This window comes from Molothrus aeneus, chromosome 4 (assembly GCF_037042795.1).
Source record: "Molothrus aeneus isolate 106 chromosome 4, BPBGC_Maene_1.0, whole genome shotgun sequence".
Classification (NCBI taxonomy): Eukaryota; Metazoa; Chordata; class Aves; order Passeriformes; family Icteridae; genus Molothrus; species Molothrus aeneus.
Genome location: NC_089649.1, coordinates 9,087,875 through 9,108,540, shown reverse-complemented (window position 1 = coordinate 9,108,540; position 20,666 = coordinate 9,087,875). Strand labels below are relative to the sequence as shown.

The window sequence follows — 20,666 nt, the reverse complement described above, 5'->3', positions numbered from 1 at the left end:
GGGGCTGATTTACACCAAATGAAACCAGGAGAATTCTTATTGATGTTTTAATGCTCATGCTTTATCTTGTGTGGAAGCATCCAAGCCTAGCAAGGAACACTGCAAATTTCAGGATTGCATGGAATAGCAGCATTTTACTTGTAGGATAAATATTCAGGAGGAATTACAGGGTTACAGACCACCCCAAAGCTCCTTTCAATGCTGTGTAACTTATCATTACTGCCAAGCTGGCAGAGAACCTGACAGTCTGAGATAAAGAAACTTCCCTGCCCAACCAACAGCAGCTCAGAACAACATTTCAAAAAAAAACCAACACGAGACAGAAACAATTAAATTTAAAAAAAAAAATACCTGCCTCAAAGTGTCAGCAGCTACCAAGCAGAAATAGTATTCAGAGGATCCAAGGATTTTCACTTTTCTACTGTTTAGAAAGTATCTCGATGAGATTTGACATTCCAGTAAGAAGAAAAAGCAGCAAGACTCGATTCTTTCATATAGTGTTTCCTTTCTGGATTAATAAAACACTGATCTATCCTTGCTAAAAAAAAAAAAAAAAAAAAAGGAAAAAAAATCCTGAGTGGTTCCTTTTAAGTTGTTTGGGGGATTAATTTGCCTTGGGGGGAAAAAATAGATAATGCTCCATCAATTATTAGATGAGTTCTGCACTGGCACATGTAAAACTGGAATCACAATGGTATCTTAATTAGCTGATACAAGCTTATTTTCTTTACTGGGTTTCTAGGCATGTAGAAAAACATCAAAGCAGCACCAGTGTTTGTTGTGAGAAGCTTTTATCATGCCCTGTAGATTACCTGCTCTCCTCGTGCTACAGCCCTAGCAGGGATGGAAAGGATTGCAGCATGACAGTGGGATGCATTCTGAATATCTGTTAACATGAGAGAACAAAACCCCCCCCACACCTAACTGTTTTTAGGACTTTTATTGAAAAAAATTAAAACCAAAAAATTACCAAGGCCAGTTTTACAATAAATTGAAGACATACAGAATGATTTACCTGCTACACAAAAGAAACCTTATTACAATATTTCTCTCATGCAACTCCTGGATTAAAACCATGTTCTCATTTAACATCAAAATGGATTATTTATACTTTCTTAGGATTTAACCTTAAAATATGATTTAAAAAGTCGATTTTCCAAGGGTTAAAAACACGTACACAGCAAGATTCCCCCTTTCCCAGACCATCTCCCTATGCCTGATAACTGGCACAAATAGACCGCTGAGCTCAATTTTCCTTTTTTTGTTATTCTAACCTGAGAAATTTCTTAAATAATGCTTACTGGGCTTTCATATTTGGCAACACGACTTCAGTTACAGGGCATTGTGCAATTCCTTATTCTTGTCAGGAACCTGTCTTTCAGTGCTTGTCCCAAAAGACACTCTCAGAACCAGGAGTAGCATTTGTCCCAAAAGCCACTCTCACAGCAGGAGTGGCATTAGCCTGAAGCTCCTCCTGTGCCCTCTTGGTAGGTTAAACCTTGTTAGTAATACCATTGGGACACTAACCTCAGGATGCAGAGTTCCCATCAGTTGTGTAATTCCCAGTATTGTGCGCTTTGAAAATATTTACTTTGGCATGTTATATGTAGCAGAGTTGATTTTTTTTGTGCTTACTCCTGGCCTTTACAAAATCTGTCTTTTCTCTCTTGCATTTATTCAAGCCTTTTCCCTTGCCACCAGTTATCTCCCTTTCTCATAGCTGCAACAGAAGCAGGACACAAAGCACACAATTACATTTAAAATGTCAGAGCTCCAAAAGCTGCTGAACAGCAGACAGTGCTCTGGTAAAGCACTCTCAGTGCATGAATATGCTTGTAAACCCAGTGAATCTTTTAGTACACTAGTCAAGACTCAATTTTAAATTTGTAAGCTTACTAGTATTTAATTTCAAACCCTGCAAATATTTGGTGTTTAAATGTGCTAGTCACTTCACACTTGCTCCCCATATACAAAACCAAGACTGTCCAAAGAAATAATGAAAAACCACTTGAAAGAAGCAATTTAACTTCCAACAGACTAGAATCTCTTCTATATTTTCAGTAAATTTGTATGTTACATCATTTGGGTTATTCAGAATTGTTTCTCTTCAGTTTTATCTGAACACACCTGATTTTCAAATGAACAATGATTTCTTCACATTTACTAGTCCTGTCTACCTGACTAAAATCCAAGAGAATATATAAACTGAGCTTTGTTTGCTCCATACTCTGCCTACTAAAAACCTTTACAGTAACCATGGAGATGAAAAGTGCTTGATTGGAAAGGTGCAGAAGTCACATATCCTGAGAAATGGCTGGATTTTTCTGTTTGTTTCAGAATAATCCTGGTTGTAACTGTACTAAATACTGAAGTGTTTCAGTTTTCAATTTCTCTGCAGATTGCTTTTAAAAGAATGTTATAGGAGATTACCACAAAAAAAAAAAAAAAAAGATGTGGAGAGATACCCACACAGTTGGTACATGACAACCTTTTATTCTGGTGTAATTTGTTGGCATTTTTGATCCCAAAAGAGGAAACAACAGACTTTGGATTTTCTCAAATGTGTTCAAAACCCAAATTTCTTTATTTTCCATCCAATTAAATTAGACAAGTGTTGAAAAATAAGGAGCAAACCTAACTGTTTCAATAACCTTTAGTGTCACATTTGTTTTAAATTATAGAGTGCAAGTGTATTTTGCATATCAGCACTGAGTGCACTTTAGAAAGGACATCTGTTGAAGTATTTCCAACAGGTCTTTATAGCACCATATAATCTGCTGTCAATTTAACTGCTTTCAATCAGCCAGTGCTTAGAAAGTAAAATGATATTTCTATTTCATCTATCAATCCAAAAAAAAGAAAATAAACCTGAAAGCTTATGTTATTCAACTGAATTAATGTAAACAATTAATTACCAGACACTTGATTTTCACTTATTCCAGGTTGTGAAGCTGGTTGATGAATTGCTACATGATCCTTCTGTAATGGCACGGTTTAATTCAGTGGCAGGAAAACTTCACAGACATATTGAATGAAAACATCTCTCTCACTTTTCCTTGGATTGTCAAAGTCTCTCTTTGCAAGATGTGGTGCTGAGCCTTCTGCTGAGGCTCATGTTCAATTCATAATTGAAGAGAAAAGCAGTGACAAACACAAGAGGCTGAGTGCTGGCAAAGCCACGGTACAACACAATAGGAACAGCAAGGCCACGAGGAAGCGAGAGGTAACCGAGGTATCTGGAACAAACCAAAACTACACCAAAACACAAGAGAGCAGCTTAGCCCCACAGCACATTTTACATTCTTCCAATACTTGATTGGTTTGTTTTCTACTAGCACGCGATTCAGAATTTATTCAGGATTGAAGGAACACACCACCTGATTAGACATGGAGAACGTGAACCGTTCATGCACTGACAAAAGCTGCTGTTGTTTTTTCACAGGTGACACTGAAGCAGCTGTGTCAGAATGGCACTGGGTTGAAATGAAAGCAATGCTGGTACTTTACCACTTCTGGTAATTGTTACCTACAACAGTCAGTGACCATCTGCTCAACACTACAAGAGGCTTGTTTTCCAAACATGAGTTCCAGTAAGCTGAATTACAAATGAGATCGGTCTGAATGCATTAGAAAGATCACATGGCGTACTTCTGGAGAAAGCGGTCAAACGCGTCGTAAATCGCTTGTCTGAAACGAAGAAAAGAGAACAGAATTTGTATAATCTGGGAAAAGGCAGATAGAAGTGGCATTTTTCCATATATTTACAAATATGTCTACTAAGCTATCATCACAATTTCCAAACAGCGTTCAGTAAAAATGTGGTATCAGGTGGTATTTTCTCCTTCCTTTCTTTCTGGGATCTCACTTCAATCTAGTAATACATTTGTGTTTCAGGAATGAGTGTGACTATTTTCCAACTTCAATGCAAGTGGAAATGTAGATGAATTAGGAGTTTTCTACTCAAACACATGAGAGACATGCATTGAAATTTTTGGGCAACTATCATAACAGTAAGGCTTTTAAATAGCAATAAACTACTGGTTAGCATACATCAACCTGATATAGTGCTATTCATTTTGTTCTTGCTTAGACTTCCTAAATTATGTGTATAGTCTTCCTAATCCCTTGTATTTTAAAATGACCAGCACAAGTATTTAACTTTCTGAAAGCTCCAGAACTGCTCTCATAAAACTAATTTACATAACTGTCTTTAGACTATCAATGCCTGATATTGCTAAGGCACGAATTCATGCAAATACTACTTTTTAAATTTTGATTAAACCTATAATTTAATTTTAAACCTTTCTGTTCACCTTACCTGAAGAGTCCTTGTTTAAAGAGGTAGGCACTGACATGACCTCCATCCAGATACCTGATTTCACAGCCCGGCCAGATCTCCTGGAGGCTGCGCACGCCGGTGCGAGGAATGTACGCATCCTCCTTGGCTTGTACCACTATGATTAAACTTGGGTCAACTGGAACTAAAGGACAACAAAGCACAAATGAGTTCATCTGTGCTAAGAAACAGAAACACAGCTGAGATTTCTGTTGGCTAAATGCTATTTTCACATAAAATTAAATTATTCAGAGGTTTAATACAATCACATGTTCTAAAGTCTCCAGCAGAATTTATCTGGTTTTTGATGTTACAGTGGTGAGGCCATCAGTGGAAAAGCAAACCAGCCCTTACCCTTCCCATCCCTAGAGCACAAATTCCTCCAAGACTTATGAAGTTGACAGGAGAATTCTCTTTCCTCTTATTAACAAAACTCTAGAGCATTCATGTCCATTCTTTGAGATCCCTTTTTATTGGCAAAAAGAACTATTAAATTCAACAGAGTAGAAGTTTCATATATTCTTTTCCCCTCAAGGAGGAAAAAAGACAACTTTTCATACAAGAGATCAGAAAGTACAGCCTATGTTCACTTTCTTTTCTGTTTCCTACATGGTTTACTGGCAATATAAAAATTCTAACATATTGTTATACGTATTTATTACTCATAAGCAGAACTGCACCAATCAGATTACTAGGAGGAATAACACCAATATGATGTTGAGAAAAATAACACCAGAATTATGTTGAACATAGAACATTTCTCCCTTCAAAAAGAAAATATGTGGTAAGTTAAAGGGTGACCACCCAAGATGTCTGGCAGTGGGGTGTCACAAATAATTTAATCCTTTCCTTCTTTCATACTAAATCATATATAGAGAATATGCAAAGCTAAGATAAATTCAAGTCTTCCATTCAATTTTCCATGAAATCTGAGAATTAGGCAGATTTTCTGAAGCTCCTCTCTGCCTTCACTCCAAGGATACCCTGGCAGGGAATGCAAAGTCTCCCAGAGAATCACAAAACCTGGGAGACTGTGGACACAATGGACTCCATCTCTTTGACAAGTGCATCAGGGTCACAGATCCTTTTTAGTTCCCAGAAAGGTCAGTGCCTAGCTAAGTGATACCTGGACAAGTCTAGATAAAAACAAAGTCTGCACATGGAATCAAACTTTCAGGGCTTTTTCTGTCTAGTGAAATAACTTTAAAAGCTTTAAGGAAAGCACTTCACTGGTATTCATCACAAAACATCTCTGGCTAGCAGTGAAAGAATCTACACTGGTGTAGATTTATTTACTTTTAACATTCATTTAAATCTTTACACTTGTACAATGGAGTACAGAATGCCAGGACTAAGTAATGAGGTGGCACGGGGGCTCAGTCCCAAGAAAGATTTGACACTAAAAGACAACTGTGTCTGGAGTCAAAGCACGTTGTAGGAGATGCCTTCAGCATCAGGTTCATGCACAGCCAGACCACAAAAGGCATCCCGAGCCCCCACTCCAGCAGAGCCTTTTAAGGCAGCTCTGGGAAGCCATCACTTGTTTGCATTGCTGCAAAGGGTTTGGCCAAGGAATGCTGGCCTACAGCTCCCCCTATATGCTGTGCCTGGGCTGGGAAACATTCACCAGCCTGCAGAAGGACCCCCAACATGTTTTAATTATTCACACTTGGAGCTCAGTTATGCAGGCTGCTTTCTACCCGAAGTCAGGATGAGATTTCTGCTTGAAAAACCTTATTAATTAAGATTAATTACGCCTAGGTATTACTCACATCACACAGGTGTTTTCTTCCTTTAGATAATACAAATTTGCACTAATTCATATCTGAAAAAAGCCACTGCAAGGAAGAGGAGAAAAATGTGCAAAGATACTGAGAGGCAATTTTTAAATTAACTTTCTCAATAGCTGGCCATCAAGAAGGAAAAGACAAACAATTAGGAAATGGAGTAGTAAATAGACACTACAGAATGATGCTCACAATATTTCCATATGTCAGCAAAGGTGCCATCAAGTTTACACTTGGAGAATGAAGAAAATACCTTTCTCCCCACTGTATTTTATTCAGCTTTCCACACTGAAACAAAGAGATACATACCTGGGAAGTTAGCTACGTGGGTACATTCATCCATTACTCCCTTCATGAACATTAAGGATTCTCTCTGTAAAGTGTCACTCCTTCTCCTTGTATTTATCCTGTGTCCTTGTGGGCTGGTTAAGTTTTTATTGCTACTGCTACTGGTGGAAAAGGTTTGATTTATGCACTGCATTTTAGGAGCATCCTGCATTAAGAGTCCTTCTGAAGAGGCACTTAGAGCATTTCTATTTGTGGCAAAGCTGGGAACAGATTCCTTAGATACTGTGTCATTCAAGGACTCAAAGCTGAATATTCTGGAAGTCATGTCCATGTCTGCCAGACTGTCCACACTGTCAGGGAAGTTCTTCACAAAGTCTTGTCCCATCTTGAAAGAATCCGTCTAAACAAAGACAACAGTTAAGGGTTTCTCCCTTAAACCAGTTGGTTAATTTAATTTTTAAGATTTAAAAATTAAAAAAAAATTTTAAAACTTTAAAAAGACACTACCAGCATTCCTCACTTTTATTTTCAGCTTGCAGGTCATTCAATTAAATCTTGATTATCATAACCTCTTGATAATTTAATTCTACATTTCTGTCAGTTTAAAAGAATGCAGGAGGTACTCACATATACAGAAGCTCATGATATAAACAATTGTTTTTCTTTCTATATTAAACTCTGAATTTGTAATTACAGTCATTTCAGCTTAAATGACCTAATAATAATAATTATAGTAAAATTAACATATGCAATCAGGTCTAATCTTATGTTTAAGACTGAAACATTGACAGTCTCTAAATACTAGGGTGACACAAGCTGAAAAATGTTTCTTCTTTTCATTTTGTCTTCTCCATCAGTGTTGGTGAAGTGTGTTTGACTTAAAAATGGCAAGTGCCCAAGTAACAACTATCTGCACCCCAGCTCCTCTTCTCCTGCTGTGAGGTATTAGAAAAAGAACTATGACAAAGGAAAAAAATCTTAGGGGAAAAAGCAAAAAAAAAAAGGCATTTATCAGAATTTTGATAGAATAGATTTTATGTTGGAGATTACACTAAGTGTGATCAAAGGAAACACTTGTAGCAAGGGCTACACTTTAAACTCGTTATACAACCAAAATATTAGTTTTGTTTCTCAAGATTTTCCTTCAAAGACTAAATTCATCAAAGCATAAAGAAACAACATGCCAGTATGTTCTAGCTAAGAATGGTCTGGTTTTAGTGGAAGTAGAAAGAAGTTGCATTATTTGCTAGATTTGCATGTGTAAATATTAGCAGCTGGGTAAAATAAAGCAGACTTACTCCACAATATTCAAGCATTTGAATGATTTCTTCTTCATACACCGTCTGTGTGAAATACTGTTTCTCCAGCTCTCTCCAGTTCACTGCCTTACTCAGCACACCCTGAGATGACAAATCAAAAGCACTCAGTACACAAGTAAAACCCAGAGGTCACTCTAAAATAATGATACATGCAGGAAATTCACCTGCTCCTCTCCTGATTTTTTCAGTGGAATTCTGTTCCCAGACAGCCCTCAGAATTATTGCAATCAAAGCACAAGCACATAATTATAACACAGGACATGGAATCCCACCTCCCATGTGGCCAGCCCAAATATTTTAATTTACATTTCTGATCACAATCTAGCATATTAACAAAAAATGTATTTTGTCATTTGTTAATTACCGTAGTGAAGACTGCAGAGGCTGTTGACCAGGAAAGACATGGAATCAATGGCAATGGTTTAGGCCAGTTTGTCACTGCCAGTGAAGCCATCTAGAATCAAAGGCACTTATTACACATTTTAATATTGAATTCCCAATACAGTAAGAAGAACTCTCTCACCTTCAATTTCTTTGTTTACATGGGATTTATGAAACACGTGGTGCCAAAGAGTTAAGGACTGTGGCAGCTGGGTAAACTCTCACCTATTTAGAAGTTACTATCTAGTCTCCAATGATATTTTAAAAAATAAACATTGCTCTAGAAAGGACTCATTTCAAGGCTGAATATGATTTGGTTATAAGAATTCCCCATGGAATATTTACTAAATATTCCATTAATTACAATTAAAATTCAATTAATTATATTTGTAATCCATTCATTATCATTATAAATATAAAAACTAATACAAGCTATTACTTGTTTAAAACCATAAAAAACTTCTATAAAGCTGTCCACCAAGCTCTTGCAAGTTTATTTCAAGGCAAAACACAGGCAATCTATGAGAAAGACTATTTAAAATTCTTTACTTTCAAAATCTGTATACAGGAAACAAAATTTGAGGGACGAGTAATTCAACATGTTAAGAGCACTCTTTTCCTGTCCTTTAAGTTTGAATTATTACTTTTGCATTAATTCTCAGAACATATTTTTGTGACTATTTCTGTTTATCCCAGAAAAAGCCAGAGCAAGTAAGTTCAATGGACAGAACTATGTACCTATATGATAAGTTCTTGACAAATTTTGTTTTATTAATACGAAACACCTCGTGTCTGTTCTAGATGTTCCAATAAGTGGATTTCTGCAACTGAACTATAATTCTATTCTAATTATTTTTATTAATAAAAAGTTACAAGAACCCCACGGATCTATGTTCTGATTCTTTCCAGTAGAAGTTTCTCCCCTTTAGTAGAACTGAATCAATGCTTACAACCTTCCATTGTAAAACACACTCTGTAGAGGATCAACATCAAATATCACTTATTTCACAGAAGTTGCTGATTCAGCAGGGTGATGTTGATGTAAACCAAAGGTGCTCTGTACATTTATGACATTTACAGTTATAAAACTGTGCTTTAGGGGAATATTTTCCTTTTGGGAAACACTACCATTACCAACATTATTTACTGAGCTCCTACCAAACAAAGAAAAGTCTGCTGTTTTAATCAGCTTTGCACCTGTGTCTCACAGAGCTGTGATAATCTGCACAGACACAGGCAGTTACATTTTACTGTGTATTATTCTTTCCTTAGTGATACACTGCTGGTTTAGTCTGAGCATGCACAGTGTCACACAGAAAATGTTATCCACCTCACCACAGAAATCTCTGATCAGTACCAATGATCACTGACACCAAAAATCACCTCAATTACAACATGCCTACAAAGAGGGGGTGTTTCACACAATGCATTAAAACACAAAGGTTTAAGCAAGAAGAAAGGAGGAAAAGAGGGAGAATTAGCAATCGATCAGTGCAGACTTTCTTTCAGCAAACATCTCTGCCCCCCACCCTTGTGGGAAAAAAGCAATTATGTGAGAAGTTTATATTCTTATTAAGCCTGCTGGGAGATGGCTGACAAAGGGCTCTATGATTTGTCAGTACATATTAAGGATTATACTAATTCAGCACCACAGAACAGGAGAATTGCCAACGATTTGTTTCTCATGACTCCAAGTGTTTATTTTAAAGCGCTTCTGAGATCAACACTGTAAAACAAATTATTTCCGTATGCTACGTGATCAAATGAGAAGTTAAAAGAAAAAATTACTGAACAGGAGATATAAAAGCTTACATGTCCTCCCATGGATATTCCAGTCATCCCTAGGGGTCCATAGCCTTCTCTCTCTAGCCAGTGCAAAAGAGCTGCCGATTCTAGAATTAGAGCTCCTCCCATCACAAACAGGTCCGAGACATTTTTTAAACATGACCGTCTTTTCTCCCCAGAAAAGGAAAATAGAGGGTTTATTTTCTAAGATTAGACTCTGACAGTTCTTATCATTCTATACATACTTTTATACACAGCTTCAGCACAATCCCAGAGAATTTTGGAGCTGAACTCCTGTTGATTCAACAGGAGGAAAAAGCAAGCCCAGATTTTCTGACTCTTGTAATTTTTTGTCTAAATGAGGACTAGAGATAGACACCTGCCTATGCTTTTAATGTAATATCACTGACAGCTTGGTCTTTTGGAAACAATTACCAACATTAGCATCTCACTAGTAGCAATATTCTGTCCTGTAAAGTTGTAACAGATATTTTAGAAATAGAAAATCAAAGTGATACAGTCCTAGGCATACACTAGCTTGTTTGCAGAAACAAGGATTTTTTTCTTATTTACCTGTTTTACATCATTGAAAAATTGCACACAACATTTGAAGAGCAATCAGAATGTCAGCTTTGGAAGCACTCATCAGTGTCACTGTAAGACTGAAACTGTAAAGTGGGAAGTTTGTCACGGTATTGAGAATTCAGGCAGTGCACTGCAAAGCACTAAAACACAGAAGACACAAAACAAGTAGAAATCTATTTGGCTGAGCCATCAGAGGGACTCTAAAAATAATAGACCTCTAACTTGGGGAGTGGGGCTGAGTATTTTCAGTAGCACAGCCAGGTTACAAAGGGCTCCTGGCCTCTCGTGCCAGCATGCCAGCGTCACATTTGCGACACTGTGAAGCACAAGGACAAAGCTCACGGTGAAGTCACACAGAAATGAACAGAGCTGCTGCAGAGCAGCATTTACAGCCTAATGCAATTCTCTCCTGCAGCTCAGTGAGGTTCTTCAGCCCTCTGCAGCTGCTGTATTTATTGAACAGTGTCACCTGTTACACTGGGGCTGTGTGACCCTGGATTGGAGAGTGACAATCACCTATCGGGGCATTAGAGTCCCCATTACTGGAAATTAACCTACCAGTGGATGTATTCCAGCACAAGCTTTCTCCTGTCATTTTCCTATAATCTTACAAAAAACACCTTCTCTGTGTCTTCTAGTCATGTTAAATGTCCGAGTTAGGATTAAAAAGGATTAAAACACCAACTCATATTTGGACTTTCAGAAATATTGGGAGACAAAGTTTTGCCTCGGACACATAACCTGTTGAATTCTGATAATACATCTGTGGTTTGGAAAATGTAAAAACTAAAAAACCAAGACTGCCAATTGCCAATTCTAATTTAAGAAACTGACTGAAGAAATAAATCCTGTAAAATACTGAATATTGCATAGTGTCCTGACTAACAACCAATCAACACCACATTTATTCATATGCCTGTAAATCGCTAAAAGATCTTGGAAAAGCAAAAACCTAGCAATTATAATTTATTACATAAATGATAATGGAAATATGCTATCTGAGCAAAGATTATGCAGAGCTGACTGAAATATAACAGCAGCACTTGTACTGCAGTTGTGAGTCAGGAAAATAATGGCCCTGGCTTGTACTCACACAAGATGTTTGCATCTCACTCCATACTGCAAGTCCATCTTGTGCAAACTTTCCTGATGCCTGAGATCTCCTAACACAACACCCAAAGCAGTTTAGCAAAGAGCAGATAATTTCATATTGGCAAGTTACAAGTGGTTTTTGAAATGTTTTTTCTTAATAAGCTATCAAAGTTTAAACAACTATTGGCTCAAAAGAGAAGAAAAGAAAAGCAGTATTTTAAACACATGGTATCCATAAATATAACAGGAATACTTACAATTGATCCTTAGGCTTTCTACAGCCATGTAAAAGACTCCAGTTAAAGAAAGTAAAAAATGTTTTATCAGAACTGGTCATTTAAAAAATAGCTAAATAATATGCATAAATAGCATGAATTAATTGAAATTTGGAATTTAAACTCCCAGTGTTTAATTGTCACTGCAATAAATTCAATCTATTTCAATGACGCAGTTTGCAGCATTTTACTGTTGTCAGATATATGGGTGGGAAAAAAGTGTAACTTGAGATCCTATTTAATGAAACAGAATAATACTGCTATACAAGATGACAGAACAAAACTTTAGAGTTTTGAAAAAAACCCAACCAAGTGGTAACAGCAAGTTTCTCAGAAGTTACCTGAGGCACCATAGAATTGTTCTTCGCATAATGGCCATAATTTCTTTGCTTCTACCCACTGGGTATCAAAAAGTTGATATTTTATGAGTGTGGTAACTCTTCTAGCTTCCAGAGGGGACATTAGGGCTGTGTTTTCCACAAAAGGATATAGTAAGGATTTTCTAGCAGCAGGGAAGCCATACAGGCTTCTTTAATCATTGGCCGTGCCATTAATGTGCGTCTCCTCCAGAAGTGCTGAAGACAAGATGTACAAACAACACAGATAAGGCAAAATTTATGATTTCATTTCTCAATAACAATCCATTTTACATTTTACACACTCACATGGTCTCCAGTGCCTGCTAAATGAATGCACACAGGTCTGTGCTTGCCATTCCATCTTCTGGGTATGATGAACTGAAATCTGTGAGAAAAAACATCTATTTTAGCAGAGTAAGAATATCTATTAACAAGCTGCATCAAGAGAAATTAATTAAAAAGCAAAACCAAAACAACATAAGTATTTGTAACCCATGCAGGCAAACTGCCAGCTATTCAGCAACATCATTTTTCATGAACACATTCAGCAAACAAAGGAATCTGAAAGTAGGACAGAAGAAAGGCCAAACAAGAAAAGGAGCCAAGATGAAAGATCATGTTCCTAAAAAAGACTACTACCTCATCATCACAATTTAAACTTTGCAGAGTGGAGAAATGCAACTTCAGATAAAGAGCAGCCTAAACAAGCATGTCCAGCTCTCCTAGGCATCATTGCTATTTTTCTCCTGAAGGCACAACAGCTGAAATTGAAGATTAAGATGAGTAATAAATAAAAAAAAAATACCAAAACCCCAGCATACAAACCATGAAATCATTCTATACACTCAACATCAATCAATTCATGTCTTCTGCTGCTACTAATTTACAGTTTAAACTACTGAAAAAAAAAAATCCCTTCTGAGCCACCACTATTTTCCCCACAAGATGGAGCACAGTTACCTACAAGAGTGTTACACTTCAGGAAATACATTCATAACATCTTGAGGGAAATTTGCACAGCTTTCCAAACTGTCACAATACTGGCCAAAGTAACAATTCTCATAACTTGGCTACAAAGCACAAGAGAACAGAGATAAGGAAACAATGAGCATCTTGCATTGTCCAGTGTGGCACTAATTAGTTGGATCATGTTAACAGATAGCTTCTTTCTCTAACCAGTGGAGGTAGAACAGAACTGATTTCTTGAATCAAACTTTTTCTCACATTCCTTAATGCTGCATGCTTAAGCACACATATAAAAACCAACCAGAATTACTGACAAAATTTACAACATCAGTATCAGCTCGATGTTTATGTTTAAACTCAACTTTTATGTTTATGTTATGAAACAAACAAAGTCTGGGAAAAAAATCCATCATGACAGTTCAGCTCCAAACTAAAAGCAAACAGAAATTATGCTCGATTTGCAAACCCACTCCTCATCTGCAAAGAAGTGTTAGTGTGAAACCAGCACTGTTAGGGAGCCTCCAGTTTTCTGTAAGAATGCTTTTTTTTAAACTGATTTTTATTTGTATGCCAAGTAAGAAAGGAACCAGATTCTCTGGCTACAATAAAATAAGCTTGTTACTTTATCACACATACAAAAATTTTGTATTCAATGGAAATGGAAAGCTGGAAAGGCTCCTTCAAATACAACATAATATGCTTTGATATAAACAGCTTCTCCTGCTACATATAAAACAGTAACTACTCTTCCTCATTTCCAGCATTCCCTCATTTGCAAAACCCAAACCAATAATTCAAAAAACTCAGGGTATTCCACAGCTTTGTGCAATATGATTTCTACACAAAAAAAAAACCCAGATCACCAAACCAAAAAAGTAATTCTTTGCTAGTGAATATATTTTTTTAATACACAGATGGAACTATCACATGAATAAGATTTTACAGATTGTTTGCATTGCAATCAATTAGCTGCACAAGAAAACTGCTTACAGACCATTATTTGTCTGCAGCACTAATTTCAGAAATACCTCTTGGTTTCTCTTACCTTGCTACAAGAGATTCGACTGGCAGGATACCTGGGACACAATGAGCCAAGGGGGAAATGAAGTGCCCCTCAAGGATTTTACAGTCTGATTGCCCCTCAACCTGCAGAAAGAATGGGACAATAGCAATAAATATTCTGTTAGTCTTTAACTTGCTCTGAAAGCAAATCTCTTTCTCTAGAATTTGTTATAGCATAAAAATCTTGCTTAAGAAACTCAAAAGCTGAGGCCTACTCCTAAAAATAGGGATACATGTTATCAACAGGGTCAAAACACTTGTTTTCAACTTTGCTTTTATTAAATAACCTTTTACAGGAATCAAACAAAGGTGTAATGCTGCCGCATTTTAAATACATTTGATAACACAGACTAAATTTTGAACACTTAATTTTGAGTTTTAACATTTGACATCTCACTGCCCAACTACTGCACTACTGGGAAAAAAAAAGTATCTGTACAGGCACTGCTTTAGTCTCTATTTCCTTCCATTCTCTTCTAGCAGCCTATAAAAGTAGCCTGGTGTTAGGCACCAGGTTATTTCACCTTTATATCCCTTTAGGAAAATAAATCTAGTTAAATCACATCATGTCTTGCTTTGAAGTACCTTGTCAATGAACACTGGGTAATCTTTGGAAACCAGCTTCTGGCATTTCTCCCTGTTTCCAATAATCTTTCTGAATTCAAATATTCTGTTGAAAGGAAACAAGTAGAGAAGATTCAACTTTTAATCTAAAAAAAAGAAGAGACATATTTATATAAAATTTCAGGAGCTAAAGTAAGCCACAAACAAATAAAAGTTATGAAGCCAGCATTGCATTTACAGATTAATCAGGCCACCATAGGGTAGGTAGCTACCACAGGATGCTTTTAAGTTACAAAAAAGTCTCAGGTACCTTGCTGGGAAACAGAAAACTAAGAGGCAAATCTGGTTGCTTTCTTCTGCTAGTTAAATGGGCTGCAGAGCCACACAGAATAAATATAAGAAAACTGTTCTCAGAGGTATACAGTGAGAGGACAAGATTACTGAAGGACATGAACACTGAAGAGGCAATGGTCGTGTATTGCAGCGCAAGAAATCCCTCCTGGAGCAAATTGAAATATTGCTCTCACAGTTAAGCACATGAAAAAACAGCCCAGGGAAACTATAAATGATCTTCATCCTCAAGGGATGAAGTGCCAAGAGACTTGAAGAAACAAAGAAGTCAGCTTTGTTTTCAACAGGGATTTTGACTTGATGCCCTCACATTGGCCCCTTCAACCTTAAATACTCCATAACTTGCTCATTCCTATGCTCATGAATACACACTTTACCTGACAAGCTAATGAGTGAAAAGTACAGAGAAATGACCTCTTCACCTCCCCAACACCACAGAAAACCAAAGAATGGAAAGAAAATCCAGTTTATCAGCACACAAAAAATAGCTCTACTTTTTAACCTTTGCTTTTCTTATGGAAAATAGCCAGTGCATTAAGTATTTCTGAGCAAGCAAAGGTAAAGATGTGAGATGTGAGTGTGGAGGGTAAGCTAAATGAAGAGATGCTTTGTTTGACAATAAAACTTCTAAAAATACTGCATTTGTCTTTTTTCTAGAGTTAGGTGCATACTGAAGGCTAAATCTTGCCACTACTGAGAAATTTCAACCCTTGCTAATGAGTTGAAGACAAAGAGTTAGGATATTACCATTCATCACATCAAGGGTGTGCACACAAAAATTCAGATTAGGCAGAGTAGGCTGTCATTCGATCTTATCTAAGACTGAATAATGATCACTCACCATCACAGTGATGAGTTAACAAACAAAAATAAAACCCCTCCTCCCACGAGGCAGTGTGAGGAGTCAGGAGGAGGGAGCATTCTTCCTTCTCCATCCAGGTGAAGCCAGGCTGCTGGGGAACAGCTCATCATCTTCATCCCACTCAGGGGCAACACTAGAACAAAACTTCCTTCCCCTTTGCAGACCGGCAAGCTTGCCTCCTGCTTCCTCCTCACTTTTGATCTGCTGGGAGAGGGTTTTTCCCCTGAATGAAGGAACTGTAGCTGATATCACTGCTAGCACCAGCAACACTCCCCTGTTGCTGTTTGGTGTGGCTGTGATCACCCTCCAGAGCCCAGGCAAGCTTTAAACTGGGGAGCAGCAGCACCAGTCAGAGGCTCCCTGTATAGAGACACATTTGGACTGGAGGGAGATGGGGCACTGAAACTTCTGTGTCTCACCAAGAACCCAAAGGTCTTTAAAAGAGAGGGGTTTGATAACATTAAAGCATTTTGGATATATACACATGGAATAGGATACAGAAATGCTGCAATCAAAACAAACCCCACTGGTTTTGGTTATTCCAACCAAAGCCAATATTCCCATTTGGCAGGAAAGTCTGCTGTTTAAGAGAGAAAAAAAATCAACTGAAGACAGACACACAAAGCAATCCAAGTGCCATCTCCACATCAGTTCTTGCACATGGACATTAAAAAAACAAACCAACAAGCTCCCATAAAACTCCATGCTATCCAGTGCACAAAATTTTATTTCAGTAGTTCTCAAATGTTTCTTTATTGATTTTCATATACGTAAGAGTGAGCTTATTAAATGCAAGTTTATAATTTCCTATTTAAATTCTGCACAATGCAGAATAGATGTACTGTCACTTCATTTTTAGACTTGAGAAATACAAATGCCCAACTTCAAAGTGTAAATATCAATAGTAATTAATAAAATGCTTAAAAATTAAGAGGTATTTTCAAGACAACTAAAAAGAAAGACTTTTGGGCAACTTTTATAATACTACTTTGGGCTATGAGAGAAACTTCTGATTAAATCTTACACTTTTAAAACTAATTAGGAGGTTACAGAAAGATAGCAAGAACCGCTTTAACGTTAAACAGAAACAATTCTTTTGCAGAAATTTGTCAAGTTTTGTTTTTGGAAAACACTTGCAGAGATGCTGTTTCAAGTATGTCATCAGATAAACAGCAGTAAAAACTTAGTTGTACACACAGACATTCTCTCAAGAAGAACCTCATTAAACAGGAAAAAAATTGCAAATCCTTCCTTTAAAGGCTTCTTTTAAATCCAGTTACTCCCCTGGTATAGAAACACACGATTTCTGGAACAGAACCAACTTAAACACTTGTGGTATTTTAAATACAGGATAGCAATTACTGTTGCTACTTGAAGGGTTGGGTTATTTTCCTGTAATGTAACATGTCATTTATGCTGTTACTTTTTAACAAGTCACCTTTTCAGATCCTCTGGCTTTCCCCATCCTCTGATGAACAGTTTAGTGAGGAGCAGCTTTCGGTACAAGACATCTAATTTACTTACACCCATTAGCAGCACACTGTCATCTAGGGAAAAAGCAGAGGTAAAAACAAGGCAGTTAAAAGTCTACATGAGAGGCAAATTCATTGATTGTAACACCAAATGGTTTCTTATTCTGGTTTCTGCATTAAGGAAAAGCCATCCAATGCATTCCAAGAAAGTTAACCCCGTTATTCAGGTCAACTCTTTGCATTTTGAACAAAATATGAAGGCAGCTGATCAAACCTGTCAGAATTTAAAATGCTGATTAAAATCAGATATTCATTACACCACTGATGACAAGCCAGCTGCATAGGCCCATTTGAACTCCATCAAAACTACATCTTCAAGCAGTCCTAGCTGTGCTGTACTTGAACTGATGAAACAAAGAGTAGCACTGATCTCTGTCCTCTCAGTAGAGCTACGATGGCAAAACCCTTCAGCCAACGTGGGCTGTCATAAACACATCTCAGAATGGGAGCTTGAAACAATGGTTGGGTTTAAACCACCAGAAGACTTCATCTTCTCAATGGAGAGAAGGAGAGAGAAAGAGAAGGAGATAAAGAATGCAATTCCAGTCACTGCTGCAGAGAAAGCTCAGTTTTGTAATCTTGCCCTCCTTGGTGTGGTAAACATATATCATAATCCTTATTTTATCTGTTCCTTTCCAATTTTGATCTTTCTTATCAAACTGATGCTCCTCCCATGCCTTTCTGGGAAGAAATCACACCCTCAAAATCCTTGCCAGGACCATTTCTCTTTCAACAAATACACCAAGTCAAACAGAGCTAAATCTAAGGAGATTTTAGGCAAGCTGAGTATTATTTTCAAAGCAATACTTACTGAAGTGAACAGGGAGCCACTGCTGAGCTCTTCCGACAAGGAAGGAAAAAAAAAACCAACACAAACACGACTAAAAATAATTTAAATCTGGTTTCTTGGTCAGCAGGATGCAGGTTACTCAATTAAAGTCCAGGATCTGTGTGCACCTAAGAAAACAACAGATTTAATAACCAAACACTTGGTTAGTGAGTTCACTTCAGGCATTTTCTAGTATTTCCAGATCCCTCCATACTAAATGTACTCCATAATAGTGCAACTTCATTTATGGGGTTTTTGAACTTTTATTTTCTTCCAAAAGCACTTATTCTGCCACACTCCAATATGGCCATTTTTAAAAATAAACTTGTATGACTATAACAAGTCAAAATTGTGGTCAGATGAACAAAAACATTCCTCTGCACTTCTAGAAAGCCAACATTTAAGAATCAATATACAGAATAAAGAGGAGAACTCTCTCTCTAGAGAAAACCTAGAATAAATTACTATTAAGAGAAATTATAGGCACTTGAACTTTAGAACAAGCATGCTAGAAAGCTACAATGGCTCTAGGAAGGTTCAATCTCTACAGGATAAAAGTAAATACATGAAATGAGCAGAAAGTCACAGTGGGGCTGCTTTGTTTTAAAAACATGAAGATGTAGATTTTGCTTTGAGTCCAAAGTCTGGTCTTACAAGCTCTCTGCTGCACCAAGGGAGTGCCAAAACAACTTTCTAGGCAAGTGCATTATATTTAAATGTAATATTGATTGAGGCAAAAGCTTTGTCTCATCCTCTCTCCTGCTTCATTGATGGAATGGAGACTCTGAAGTAACTCACGATATTTCAATTAATCAGAATCAAGATAAAAGCACTACTGGAAAGAGTACAGGAAACACTAAATCAAATAAAAAAATATTCCTAGTATGTGTAGTATGCTGCATAGAACTTCTCAGAAATATCAGTGAGATAAAAAAATTTAGGAGGATGGCCCCTATTGTAACAAAAGGGCAGGACATGCTCCAGTCACTGCCCATCCATGCCTGCATGGCAAGACAATTACAAACACCTTTAGTGCCAGGAAAGGCAAATTCAACTACAGGAGGCTGAAGTTTTATAGTTTCACATTAACAGGAGTATTTCAGCAGTGAGGATCTGAAATGAATGAGAGAATCAGGAAAGGCTGTTTGAGAATTCAGCTTGATTTCCTCCACTCGACAGCACACGTGCCACATCCCGATCCCACTGTGAGGCAGGTCAAGCAGTGACCTGATAACGATGCTGTGGAGCTGTGTAGCAATCGAGACAGGATCTGTGTTATGAATCTTGAATGAATATACTGTTAACACAGAAAGCTTTACATAACTGTGATCTGTGAATGGAAACTGCAGCAGATACAAAAGCACGCTAAGAAGAAACATAGAAACAGACACATAAACTCATCCAAAACCCAACACGTAAAAGGTATTGCTTTTTATCCGTGCAAAGAGCTTCAGTTACAAGAAAATCAGCTCTGGAAAGTACAAGGCCCACAGTGTGGTTTCTATTCTATACATGGATGTGAAAAAGCTCCCCCTCAGCAGCCAACCTGAAAAAACCACCGAGGTTGTTTTAGAAGGCGGAGTTGTCAACTTCCCTACCCTCCCTCCCTCTCTATTTAAAAAAAACTTCCCTTACAATTAACGCCAGTTCCTTTTCTGATAGAAGAAACGACTGCTTAGGAATGAAAGAAATCACACAGAAGTCACACCAAGGCAGATAAAAGCCCCACAACAACTCCACAAAACAGGACGGGGACACAGGAGCCGGAGCATAAACAACGGGGCCTAAAGCAGGGCTGCGAGCAGCTCCCTGCCGGCCTGACCCCAGCACTCCAAAAGGGCAGGTGCGATCCCAAACCTCTGCCCTCCCCCGATCCCAAACCTCCGCCATCCCCCCGATCCCAAACCTCTGTGACCCCAAACCTCCGCCATCCCCGCGACCCCAAACCTCCGCCATCCCCGCGACCCGCTGCCCCAGCACCCGCAGAAAGGGGCGGCGAGAGGCAGGACACGGCCACCGCCACCCCTCCGCCCGCCTCAGCTCCCCCCGGGCCGGGCAATGCCGTGAGGGGGAGCGGCTCAGGCAGCTCCCGCCTGCCCGCCCTCCGCGGGAGCCGCTCTGGCACCGCTCCCCCGGCCCAGCCCGGCCCGCGAAGGTCACCCGCTGCTCACCCGAAACGCTGCCGGTGCTGAGGAACCTCATGGGAGGGCGGGAGTGGGAACTGGAGGAAGAAGAAGAAGAAGACGAAGAGGAGGAGGAGGAGGAGGAGGGGAGGGCGAAGGGCGGGACGGGG

The 20,666-nt window shown here is 38.2% G+C and overlaps 1 protein-coding gene across 2 annotated transcripts; it reads right to left on the bottom strand.

The window, feature by feature from the left end:
* Positions 1-925: 925 nt before the first annotated feature.
* ABHD18 (abhydrolase domain containing 18) lies at positions 926-20,652 on the bottom strand. Of its 2 annotated transcripts, XM_066547922.1 has the most exons (14): positions 20,545-20,652; positions 18,356-18,501; positions 17,451-17,559; positions 14,821-14,905; positions 14,219-14,319; positions 12,514-12,592; positions 12,339-12,423; positions 11,831-11,858; positions 9,924-10,062; positions 8,095-8,184; positions 7,710-7,811; positions 6,433-6,811; positions 4,319-4,481; positions 926-3,687 (listed from the first exon to the last, which is right to left on the bottom strand). In XM_066547922.1, the coding sequence occupies exons 3-14, from the start codon at positions 17,540-17,542 to the stop codon at positions 3,636-3,638; spliced, it is 1,395 nt and encodes a 464-aa protein (XP_066404019.1). In that variant the 5' UTR covers positions 17,543-17,559; positions 18,356-18,501; positions 20,545-20,652; the 3' UTR covers positions 926-3,635. The 2 variants fall into 2 exon arrangements, 1 of the variants encoding a protein (XP_066404019.1); XR_010783476.1 differs by lacking the exons at positions 12,339-12,423; positions 12,514-12,592; positions 14,219-14,319; ... (2 more) ...; positions 18,356-18,501; positions 20,545-20,652 and having other exon boundaries at positions 926-1,720; positions 2,916-3,687; positions 11,831-11,852.
* Between the last annotated feature and the right edge of the window lie 14 nt (positions 20,653-20,666).

Coding starts and splice junctions, on each gene's coding strand:
- ABHD18 (XM_066547922.1), bottom strand. CDS start 17,542: ATGGGTGTAAGTAAATTAGATGTCTTGTACCGAAAGCTGCTCCTCACT. Junction 12,424..12,513: donor TAGCAGGCACTGGAGACCAT/GTGAGTGTGTAA, acceptor TCTTGTCTTCAG/CACTTCTGGAGGAGACGCAC. Junction 3,688..4,318: donor TTTAAACAAGGACTCTTCAG/GTAAGGTGAACA, acceptor TCTTCGTTTCAG/ACAAGCGATTTACGACGCGT.